This window comes from Parus major, chromosome 2 (assembly GCF_001522545.3).
Source record: "Parus major isolate Abel chromosome 2, Parus_major1.1, whole genome shotgun sequence".
In the NCBI taxonomy this organism is placed as follows: domain Eukaryota; kingdom Metazoa; phylum Chordata; class Aves; order Passeriformes; family Paridae; genus Parus; species Parus major.
In genome coordinates, this window is record NC_031769.1 from 56,479,434 (window position 1) to 56,491,822 (window position 12,389).

Genomic DNA, 12,389 nt, shown 5'->3' on the forward strand with positions numbered 1-12,389 from the left:
CCGCCCGCCGCGGAGGAAGATCCGGGTGAGGGGCCGGCCCTGCCTCGCCCAGCGCGCCCTTTACAAACTGCGGCTGCCGCGGTGGGTGCCCGGTGCCTCAGGCTCGGCCGCGCTCGCAATTCCCATCGCTCCGGCGCGTCGCTCCCGAGGCCGTGCCTGCCCGAGGTGATTCCCTGTCCCCAGCGCTGCGGCGGGAGCGGCGCCCGCCCGTCCGTACGCGAGACTGCGCTCGCGGCGTGTCCCGAGGCTGCCGTCGCCATCTCCTGAGGGAGGGAAGTGCCCATCCCGATCCTGGTCCCGATCACGGACCCGGCTTTTGCGGTGGGCGGTGTGCACCTGGACGGGGCACCGGGAAAGGGCTGTCCGTGCCGTGCGTGTGTAGCAGCTGCTGGAAGTCGCTTCTCTTTGGTATCGCTTTTCCCCTAGGAGCGAGAGAGATGGATGACGCCGCTGGAGATTTGAAGCAAGCGCTACCAAACGTGTGTGACAGCGTTCAGATCCACGTGGAAGTTGTCCAGAAGTCGAGCAGGTCTCTGATCAGAGCATTGCTTGTTGCCATTTGCGCCTGTTTTGGCCTCGTTCTGTGTGCCTGCAAGAGCCCGCAGGACCCAGCTCTGCTTTCTCTGTGCTCTCCCGGGAGCTTCCTCACCTATGTCTTCCTAAGATTGAACAAATACACTTCTCTCAGTTTCACCTTGTGACTCATGTCATCCAGTCTCATAATGGAGTTGTTGGCCGCGTTTTGGGTTTGCCCCAGTTTATCCTTTTCTCTTTTGTGTTGGTGCTCACAACTGCCACAGTATTACAGATGTGGTCTTACAAAGTCGGCAGATGGAAACAGCTGCTTTCCCTAACATCTGCAGTCTTGGTAGCACAGCCTCAAGTAAGGCTGTCCTCATTTGTAACAGGGGGCACACTGCTGACCTATTGCCAACTTGTCCACCAGCACCTGTGGGCCCTTTTCTGCAAAACTGTGTGTCATCCAGTTGGCCTCTGATCTGTTCTCTTATCTGGGCAGTGGATGGGGAGCTAAGATTTCATGTTTACCTTTGCTGAATGTTAAAAGCTTCCAGTCAAACCATACTACCAACCTGCAGAGGTCCCTCTGAACAGCAGCCTTGCCCTCCAGGATACTGACAGTTCTCCCTGCTTTGGTGTTGTACATAAAGTTGATGCAGTTATGTTCCGTCTCATTGTCAAGGATGCAAAAACAGTGCTGGTCTCAATGCTAACAGCACCACACTGCCTTTCCCCTCCCAAATTGCTGACAACTCTGCTTAATCTTTGTACTAATCACAGCCCTCTGAGCTGGGCAGTCCAACCCTCCTTGTCCATTTATCCAGTTCTTATCTTACCACTTTGGATATCCAGAGGATATGGGAGAACATGTTTGAGGTGTTAGGAAAATTGAGGTGTAAAATATCCACTATGGTATTTTTGCTAGGCTTAACAGGGAACTGAGAATTTGCACTGGTTAGAGATGATTGAAATTGCAAAATTAAGTTAAATCTTCAAATGCTATTCTTTTTCCCGTAGTTTTTGTCTTTTCTGGAATTCTCCTTATGTCCCCATCCTGACATTTCAGCTGTTCTGAAAGTATAATGAAGCTTCCAAGCTAAGCTTACCAAATTCAGTCTGTAGCTTGGCTCTGAGTCTCTGGGTTTCCTGCTAAACCACAGATTACGTAACTGCTTTCCATTCTTGAAATCTTCTAGTTGTCTCATTCAGTATCCCCTGACAGGATCTCAAACAGAGCCAATTATGATGTCTTTTAATGCACAAATTAAAAGCAACTATCAAGCTTGTTGCTTTTGCAGACAGACTGAATCTGACAGGTTCTTTTTTTCCTGCAGAATGTTGGAGGAGGGTTGAGTGGGTTGGGTTTTTTTGTGTGTTGTTTGTTATTTTAGGATTGGGGTTGTTTTTGCTGGTTGGGTTTTTTGGTGTGTGTGAGATGGAAGCTGTTTTCCATGAAGGCCTCACGTATGAAATAACGCATTCCAACACTTAATTCAGATTTCCTTATGAATGTCAATGCCATAAAGTAATGGTGTTTCTTTCTTGTTAGTGTGGCCAAGAAAGAAGATATTAGGATGAGTGTCTTAAAGCTGTTGAACAGACACAACATTGTGTTTGGTGATTACAAGTGGACAGAGTTTGACGACGCTTTCCTTAACAACAACGTGCAGTCTGTGTCGATTGTGGATACGGAGCTGAAACTGAAGGACAGACAGGTATTCCTGAGGACAGACAGGTATTCCTGTCAAGAATGTGCAGCTCTGTTTATGTTCAGCCCCTGAACTAGCTGTAGGTAGACTGCTGGTACCCTAAGGACATAAGCAAGACAAGGTCTACAGGATGATGTAGTATCTCTTCTTAGGCTGACTAGTATAACTAGGAGAAAGTGGCTAAATTTTTTTTTTTTACTGCTTAGTAAGGTCTGAAACAGAGGTACTAGGCTTCAGAGATAACATGCCAGCTGAGAACTGTAACTTTCTTTTTTTCAACTTGCTTTGAATGAGAAATATGACACATAAGAAATCTTTTCATGTTCATTCTAGCCTATTGACCTGAGCATGAGCAGTCTTTGTCTTCATATTTTTCATCTGAATGAAGAAGGACCAACCTCTGAAAACCTGGAGGAAGAGAATGAGGATATCACTGCAGCTCACCACTGGGTGCTGCCAGCAGGTACCTGCATGACATTTCTGGAAGCTCTAGAGCAATAAAGAAAATACTGCAAAGGCTAAAAGTGTTTATAGTTACCTGTTAAAGGTATTATTTGTATTTATATTTTTTGTCTATAGAAAAAAAACATGTTTGGGCTTTTTCCTTTGTAGTTTTGACTGAACTACTGCAGTTATCAGAAGCATGCAATTTTTTTAACAATGGTGGTTGCATTCCAAGTTTTATTTAACTTGAAGACCCACAAGAAACTCAGCACTTTAAATATTAATTTTCTGGAGCCTACTGCTGGCTTCCAGCCCCCAAGACAGTACTGCTCTTATACATGAAACAGACAAAGTAAAGAGATGTAGTCCTTGTCTTCTGGAGAGGAAAAATAAGGCTTGATATAGCTAGACGTGCCTGTTACTGTCTTGTGCTCGGGGAAGTTGGATTCTCTGCCTAGAAGGAGACCACAGGTGTGAGCTTTAGCTCAGAGAGACAATAATTTTGAAACATTTCCTACTCTTTCCATGTTGTGAAGTGCCTAACTATCCATTACATTAGTTTTCAGGAAGAGTTAAATCTGATACATTGACATTATTGCCGTGATTCTGTGGTCTATAGCTGTTCAGTCTTTTTTGCTTTTCTTTGCTGAAAGTTAGAAGCCAACAGCTAGGAATGACTGATACTCAGATGGCAGCTTTAGTTTTTTACACATTTTTCAGCTACCTGTTTTTTTTGATCCTCTACATCTTGATGTTAAAAAAAAATAGCTAACTTGAATGATAAAATTTGCCTTAGAACCCTCCTCTTACCACAAGTTTTCATCGCTCCCTTGGTGAAATGTAAGTTCATTCTCTACTAAGGATGGAAGGAATGATATTTTTCATTTCATGTTAAGAAATTGACATTAATTTCTCATCACAATTACTGGGGGAAATAGAAGCTGGGAAACTGCTCTACTTGTCTGTTAGAAAGTGGTGTTTGAATTTCGAGAAAAATAACTTTTTTTTCCCCCAGAGATGCTTTGCTTGCTTTCATATATCTATTCTTAATTCTTTGTTTTAGTTGAGCATAATTTGAAAACTGTTTTATGCTGCAATGATGAGTTACAAGTTTCCAGATTGATTTATCTTAAACAGGTATATAATGCTTTTGCAGCTGAATTCCATGGCCTTTGGGAAAGTCTTATCTATGACACTGAAGTAAAATCAAACGTAAGTTGGGAATGGGTAGCAATTAAGATTGCTTGAGGAGAAGTGAGATCTGAAATTAAGCCTGTTTGAAGTTTGCTGCATCCTATGGAGATATGGGTGTAGGCTGGGCAGAAGGGAATGTGAGTCTCACTTTGTTTCTGGCAGCAGCTAAACAGTTAATGTGCTTGGCAGTAATGTCAGCCAACACTGTTACTGTTCATCCAAATAATACTGTAATCTGAAATTTAGTAATTGTGATGCAAATAAAACCCACAAATAGTTCTATTCAGTTTCTAAATGAAGTTCTTGGACACAAATAATTAATTCATTAGGTTATTTATATTACTATAGATACAGTATTCTCACTTAAGTCTTTATAATCAAATACAGAAAAGCAAAGCATTCCAGTGATTGTACTTCTTAATTTAAAAGGTAAATATCAATTAATTAATATCCACATTTATCTAATTTATGGAACAGCTTTCAAAGTCATCTGTGAAATGACAAAAGTATTTAATTAGATTTGCTGGTGTACTAAATAACAGCAAGCTGATCACTGTTGAGTGTAAGTGTATATGGGCAGAAAGACACGGTTGCTTTTAATGGCTAAAACTAGAACTCTTGCTGTAAAATTGTGATAAATCTTCATTCTTTAAACCATGGAAATGCCTGAGCTTGGTTAGGTTCTATGGGCTCTGAAGTGGTTGCTGTGAATTTTCAAAGTAGCACAGTGTTGATAGAATTTTGAAAAATATGTGGATTAAGTTCAGTTGTTTTTGCTGTCATGTGATTACTCCATCTCCAGCATGAGATATGCAGGAGCACCATTGTATTGTCCCATCAGTACATAGGGATCAAAAGCTCATTACAGGTAAGAGCAACAGAAGATAATTTGGTATCAGGTGTTATTATAGGTAAAAGTCATTATAGATTCACACCTGAAGTTCATGAAAGAGTTCTCTACTTCCTAATTCTAGATAATTCTAAAATGAAACTGCAGCATTTTTTAAAGCAAGCATTCCAGAAAGTACAACTTTCCCTTATTTGTAAGACTGAATTAATCTATAAATTCCTTGCAGCAGCTGATATAAATGACAGGACCCAGAGTTTAAGTCTTTGACTCTGTGCTCAGGCAGCTTGTGTTTTATAGATACACAGTATGTGGAACAGTGAAAAATGAAATCAGTTTCCCTTCCTTAAAGTATTTAATTTATTCATTTAAGAGTTCTGGAACTCCATTTGTGCCAACTACATGCTATTCTTATTCTTGAAGGCAGGACAGAAAGTAATTCCCATCTTTTACAGAAATAAAATTGCCTAGACTAGAAGACATGAGCTCTTTTTTGTTGTTATTATTATGAGTACACAATAGAGGCGTCATTAGAGATTGATTCTATTTGTAGTTGTATTTGTTGTTATGTTTCTAATTTCTGTCTATTTGTCCTCTTCATTTAGTTACTCGATTATGTGACGACAACATTATTATTTTCTGACAAAAATGTTGACAGCAACCTGATATCATGGAACAGAGTTGTTTTGCTGCATGGTAAAAATGATCTGTTTTAAACCAAGTAGATTCATTGGCCATCTGTTTATACTTTCCTTCTGTAAAGATTTGTACTGTAGTCCTGTGTAGTGAAATGAGGTGATACAAAAGCAGCGCCTCAACAGTACAAATTTGGATGAATTGTAATGTCAGAGTCAAATCAATGTTCACATGTACTGTGTTTTGCATGGATTTAAATTCTAAAATTTACAGTGCAGAGACAACTATGGATTTCTTAATTTTAACTTTTAAGTGATATTGTTGCATTTTTACATAAATGAACAAAGGTAATGCAGATATTGAAGATATTAGGAAGCATATATTAAACTTCTACTGCAGTACTAAATATTTTATTAGTTATAGCTTTATAAAATCTTCTGGGAAACTGGGAAAACAATCTGTGTTGTGCTGTTGACACTGTGTTCTGTTGCCAACTCTTGCTAGTTTAGTTACTATTAATTCAGTGAAGCTGAAATCTTCAGTCAGTCTTATCTTACTGTGGAGGTTATACCACAAATATTTTATATTGAGATTAGCATCAACTGAATCTGTTTCCTTATAAAACACATATTGTATTGATTTTGTCATCAAGGCTGGTGTTCAAAAATAAATGGTCATAGTGGAAATATTTGTTGATTGTACTTAAGGTACAACAGTCAATTTAGAAGCTTCAGGATGTTTTTGTTTGAAAGACTATTTCAGACTCATACTCTGGTAACTGTGCTTGTACTTGCCTCTTTGGAGTCTTTGTGGCTCTTCCATGGGGTATTAAGCCAGATCCAAGAAGTTTGTCCCAGAGTATAGTTCCCAAGATGATCTGGGTTTCCCCAAGGAAGAAATTTCTGGGAAAGTGGGCAGCTGACCAAACTGATCATGATATGTTTCTGTTTTCTATGTTAGAAGAGTGTATTTCAGGAAGATGTGAAGTGGAGAATGCTGATGAGCATTAGCCCTGCAGGGGTGATACACTTTGCTTCTGTGGCTGTTGAGTGTTTTAACTTTACAGTGTCTACATACAAAATGTTACACTAATTATACTAATAATTGAAAAGCATATAAAATCAAACATTAGCTCCAGGATTGTAGTCAAGTAAGCAATTTCCTCAAAATACTCTGGTGTGCACGATCATTATCTGCTGTGTTTTTACTGTACAATTAGTGCTGTAATGAAATAGAGTAGCTAAAAATCTGTTAGATGTCATTAACAGTCTAATGCAGACTATGTGTAATGTGTACATCTGATTTCAAACCAGGCCCTCCTGGAACTGGGAAAACTTCTCTCTGTAAAGCACTGGCTCAGAAACTGGCAATTCGACTGTCATACAGGTGATATTTTTTTTGAAATTTTTCACTTTAGCTTATTGTAATTAGTTGTTCTTTTTCACTAGCCCACATATATTTCATATTTGATTTTAAGTAACTTGTACCTAGTGCTAATGTATCTTCTTTTTTTGTAGTGCACCAAGCTAGCAATAAAATTGATCTGCTAGACTGATTAGGATATTTTAAGGCCTTGTAAAATGTGTAATTATTTGTGCCCAGGTGGCAGTACAGTGATTTTTGCTCACTTTGTATGTCAGTGAATATTAAAGGACAAAGGATCAAGGAATATTTTGGGGTTTGTATCTTCATGTTTGATAGAGCCTGGTTTTAATAGGTAGTGATTCTTTAAACTGATTTCTTTTGTATTTGGGTTGTCTGAATGCCACAATCTGCAGAGATCAGTTTGTATATCAGACAGGTAATAAGATAAAGCCTAAAAGTTCATATAACTTAAGAAATTTATATAACTTAACAAGTTTATATTAAGAAATGGATGTTACATAAAACACGAGGTTTAGCATAAGTAATGTGTAATTATCGGCATGATCTGACTCTAACCCAAACTGAATGTATGAAAATCACAGGCTGTATAATGTGTGGTTGAGATACTTTGTCAGTTCTTGCTATACTGAAGAAAATTTTACATGAAGAGAGGAATGAAGCAATTATCATGGTAAGAGTTCCTTACCCTTTTCTAATGAAGAAATTCTAATAGCAGTATAATATACAGAATTCTAGTGACATTTTCAGCAACATGAGAAGTTCCAGCAACAAAAGTAACCCATAAAATATATATTCTATTTTGAAAGGTAAGTAATTTAAAGTATTAATTCACAGAATTCCAGGGTCAAAATGTCAGAAATGAAACTTACAGAAGTTAATGATATCACTGATTTTTATTTAGAATGGAGCTGATACTTCTGTTTATATTCTTATTTTAGGTATAGATATGGACAGTTAATTGAGATAAACAGCCATAGCCTTTTCTCTAAATGGTTTTCTGAGGTATGTATTGATATACCTAATAAAATAAACTTCGTATTTTAAAAATTACACTAATTATTCTGTTGAGCTTGTTACTTAAGTATGCTCACCAGAGACTGCTCAGAATAATTAATGGGTTTGAGAAAGCTTAAAGAGAAGTTTTATTAGAAAGTTGTTTTAAAACCCAGGCATTTACATCTCTAAATATGATAAGCCTTAGAAAATTTTGTGGTAAGGAAATAGTTAACATATGCATATGGTGTCTTTCTAGAGTGGCAAGCTTGTAACCAAGATGTTCCAGAAGATCCAAGAGTTAGTTGATGACAGAGATGCTCTTGTATTTGTACTGATTGATGAGGTATGATTCTAATAGCATTGTTGTACATAAAATACAGCAGAAAGGAAATTGATGGGAAGGAGCTGCAATAGTGCTCATTCATAAAGAAGAATAAAAGCACATTTATGCTATTTTGTAAGCTAGATGAGTGAACTTTAGTCTTGACTGATGCAGATTTGAGAAGTTTGGAAGGAATTCACTAAGACTTAGCAGGCAAAATCCAGCTGAAAATGATTTGAAACCTTTCTTGGTGGAATTTCCCTTCCTGCTATATGTTTACAAGTAGAATATTGTTTTGAACTTCAAAGTAGCCCAGATCTGTGTTATTTGCATTAAAGCTCTAAAAACTTTAAAAATGGTTCAGTTCATTGTCATAAGATTTTCTTCAAACTTGCATACAAAAGCAACTTAGTAAGTATGTACCTTATTAGCTTGTCATATTTGAGTTCTTGTAGGGAAGCTCAATCTAAATTCTTCCTATTCATTATTCTGGTGGTGTGTCCCATTCCTCCATCTCCAAAATTTAAAATGAAAATCAGCCTCTCTTCTGCTGTCTAAACAGGAATTTCCCTCACTTCACTTTGCTTCCTTGCCTTTCTTTCTCCCTGGAAATTCCTACCTAAAAAAAATATTTTGGAGAAGTTTTAGGTAGTAGGACAGGAATCTGAAGGTGCATTGCATGGGTTACCTGTTTGCTGCCAGGACTCCAAAAGTGCTATCTTTTTGGGTTTTTTGGTGTTTGGTGATTTTGTTGTTGTTGTTTTGGTTGATTGGTTTGGGTTTTTGTAGGTGGAAAGCCTCACAGCAGCCCGCAGTGCCTTCAAGGCAGGCACAGAGCCTTCAGATGCTATTCGTGTGGTCAATGCTGTACTGACACAAATAGATCAGATTAAAAGGTATTGTTTGCATATTATTGCAACAGCAAAAGGTAATTGACAGTTTCAGTGTATCTATTCCTGCTAAATTTCAATTCCTACTTGGAATACTAAACCAGATTAGTTAGTGAACTATTCTTTGTTAATGATGCTAATTTTGAAAAGAAATAAGAGTAATCCACCAGAATATTACATGTACCTGGGTGGACAATCAAATCTATGGATAGTATGCTTTTCTCTCCCAGGAGAGAAAAAGGACAGATCATCATGATGTCTGCTTGGAGAACAGACATCAAAATTGAAATGGAAAACCTGTTGATTAAAGGTTCAAATTTAAAATTCTTTTCATAATCTTTTTTGGTGTATGTCAGAAGCTATGCCAGTAGGTTCTAGATTATTAATATTTATCACTTCTGAAATAGAACTAGAGGAACTACAGAAACTTGAGAAGCAGATGAAGGAAAGAGACTATGCATTGAAATAGCCTGATGATACCTGGCCAAGAGCTTCAGATCATTTAGTGTAATTCCTGATTGACAAGAACGATGTGACAGATTATTGCATAAAATTTTTTGAATCATAGGAAGGAAGGTCTCAACTTGCCAGTCACAAAAGGAGATACATTTTTTACATGTGACCTAAAAATCTGTTTCTGTCTTGAAGGTATCCCAATGTAGTTATCCTGACTACTTCAAATATTACGGAGAAAATTGACATGGCTTTTGTAGACAGGGCTGACATAAAACAATACATTGGACCTCCATCTATAGCAGCAATATTTAGAATATATCTTTCTTGCCTGGAAGAACTGATGAAGGTAATACTTGAAAGCAAAAGTGTAAAATGTCATATTTTAGTAGATTTTTACATTTTAATCATACTTCCTAAGTAACAAAAATACATACATTTCATTCCTTTTCTGTATTTCCACTCTTACTGTAGAATTTAATTTTGAATGCATTTATTTTTCATACAACAGTGTGTAACTCTCGTTTCTAGTGTCAAATAATATATCCTCGACAGCAGCTTCTGACACTCAGAGAGCTTGAGATGATTGGCTTTGTAGAAAATAATGTGTCAAGGTTAAGCCTTGTACTAAAAGAAATCTCAAGGTAAGATTCTGAAATTCTACTTTTTTCATACATATATACTGAGTTATGGAATGGTGTGTAAAAGTAACCATTTTTTTTCTGGTTGGGGTGGTGCAAAAACCTTCAGGGGACAAAAAGTGTAATCAATTGCAATTTGCTAACATTTCTTAGTCTCAGATCTGGCTTGACCTAGTACTGCTTCTGGTTTGTGCTTCAAATATTTGAAGTCCTCTTGACAAGTTGCTGGCTGGACTAGCCTTAGGTTCCAGTGGATGTTGAGAATTGTAATGCACTTTAGTAGAAATAGCATGAGCCTTAGGTCCTGCTAAGAAAGTGTCTTGAAATGCCTTGTCATCTGCTAGATAAGTATTTAGCATGGAGATATAAGTGGACAGAAACAAGGGGGAAAGGAGTAAAGTGTAAATGGACAGTGTTGAGGTTTGCTGAGTATCCTGGTAGAGCAAATGGTTTTTCACTGCAGCTTAACAGTTCTTGAAACAATAAAAATTATATTCACAATATCAAACAATGTTTTTTTCCAAAGTACTGATCCCTATGGAACAAAACAATATTCATTAAAAAAGAGTGGAAAGTGTGTTTTCTTTCTGTTTCTGAAGTATGCAGTCTTAACCAGTGAGGAGTGAAGTAAAAGCAAGTAAGTCTTTCCAGACACAGAGGTTTGTATTTTACATGCACAAAGTAGCACTTGGAGAAGATGCAAGCATCCACCAACTGGGTGAGGTGAAGGAAACTGTGTAAATGGTGGTTAGAAGGAGACAGGCAGTACCCATAAGGTCCAGAATTCAAACCATTTTTTTTCCTAGTCTTTCCAAAAGTGGTTGTGTCTGTACCACGCTGTACAGTGGTGGTAGACATCCCCCCAAATTCATGAGATCAGCAAAACAATGTGAAGGGCCTGATATAAGCACTGGCAGGCAGCAGCTGTACCTGTGCTGTTGCTGTGTGCTGTGCTGTGTAGCCTCCCATAAGCAGGATTTGTCTGTTCTCTCCCAGCTCCTGCTAAAAGAGCTGCAAGTGGCCTGTTGAATTGTCATCTGAGGTTCTTTTAGAGCAATTTAATGGAGAAACATGGAAAAAGGAGAGGCCTTCTTTTAAGAGTAGATATTTAGCATTTAAGCAGCACTTGTCTCTGTTTTACCACAGAAAAAGTGAAGGTCTTGGTGGCCGGGTCCTGAGAAAGCTTCCTTTCCTAGCACATGCACTTTATATTCAAGTAAGTTTATTATATTCAAGAGAGTTTATTCTGGTCATTATATTTTGGGTTGGTTTTGAGACAGGCAGGAAGATAATCTGAACGCTTCCTGAAGTGAAAGATTGGTCCAAACCTTCCTTTTAATCTAAATTGCACTTGTTTCTGCAGCTTTGTAGACTGAAGCGATTATGTGCTGCTCATAATTTAGAATGGGATTGAAGAAGACAGATGGGATCAACTTGCCCAAGAACACTATACTTTTAATTAAATTAATGAATAATTTAATTAAAATTAAAATAATATTGGTGCTCTTATAATTTCTTGCTGAAAAAACCTCAAATCTCTACCACTTTATAAATAATAATGTGTTAAAAACCTTTTTCTAAGCAAATATGCAGTATTGTGACCGAAGACTTTGCACAGGTTTACTTTGACTTGCTGTGCTAGCTGATTTTAAATAAACTTGCAGTTTGGTTTATAACATTTTGCAATTTTTGTCACATAAAATTCAATTATTTCTCTTTTAAATACTGTGATTTGTATGTAAAATACTATGTCTGCCTGTTTCTGTGGTGTGTCTAACAAAATGTTCTCTTATTTTCAGTCCCCCAGTGTTACAATGTCAACTTTTCTTCAGGCCCTTTCCCTTGCAGTAGACAAACAATTTGAAGAAAAAAAGAATCTTGCAGACTTCGTGTGATAGTCTACTGTTTTGTACTTGACTGTATTGTTACATTTTTTATACAAGTTGTGCTACTTTTATGCATTTGTAAAATAAAATGTCAGCATCTTAAAAAACCTGGAATGCCACATCTGGGTTTTCAAAATATTCATTAATAAACAATTACGGAAGTTCACAGTATATTTTTTGAAACCTTTATTTCAAATGTAAATAAAAGGATTGTAAAATGTTTTAAGTCAGTTTCCATCTTTTGCCATTACTAAAATTGGGCAGGCTTCTGTTCCCTGTTTCTTAATCACTAATTTTCAGGTACACTATCCATGCATCTGAAATAACAGGCATGAAACTGGGAAGAATTCAAACTCCTCAGTGACAGACCAGATCTTTCATGCTGATATCTCTTCATCTTGAAATTTAATATCAATTGTTATGGGTTTTAATTACATCAGATTCAAAAATTTAGAAACAGGAGATT

General features: G+C 37.5%; 1 protein-coding gene across 3 annotated transcripts; it reads left to right on the plus strand.

Annotated features, from left to right (window-relative positions):
• Nucleotides 1-35: 35 nt before the first annotated feature.
• Nucleotides 36-12,094, plus strand: TRIP13 (thyroid hormone receptor interactor 13). 3 transcript variants are annotated; one of them, XM_015620068.2, is made up of 14 exons: nt 36-165; nt 427-529; nt 2,069-2,234; nt 2,562-2,691; nt 3,829-3,884; nt 5,319-5,409; nt 6,663-6,735; nt 7,674-7,737; nt 7,988-8,074; nt 8,843-8,949; nt 9,592-9,745; nt 9,928-10,040; nt 11,184-11,253; nt 11,837-12,094. In XM_015620068.2, the coding sequence occupies exons 2-14, from the start codon at nt 438-440 to the stop codon at nt 11,930-11,932; spliced, it is 1,299 nt and encodes a 432-aa protein (XP_015475554.1). In that variant the 5' UTR covers nt 36-165; nt 427-437; the 3' UTR covers nt 11,933-12,094. The 3 variants fall into 3 exon arrangements, with proteins under 3 accessions (XP_015475554.1, XP_018861370.1, XP_015475555.1); XM_019005825.2 differs by having other exon boundaries at nt 54-81; XM_015620069.3 differs by lacking the exon at nt 36-165 and adding an exon at nt 219-321.
• Nucleotides 12,095-12,389: the final 295 nt, after the last annotated feature.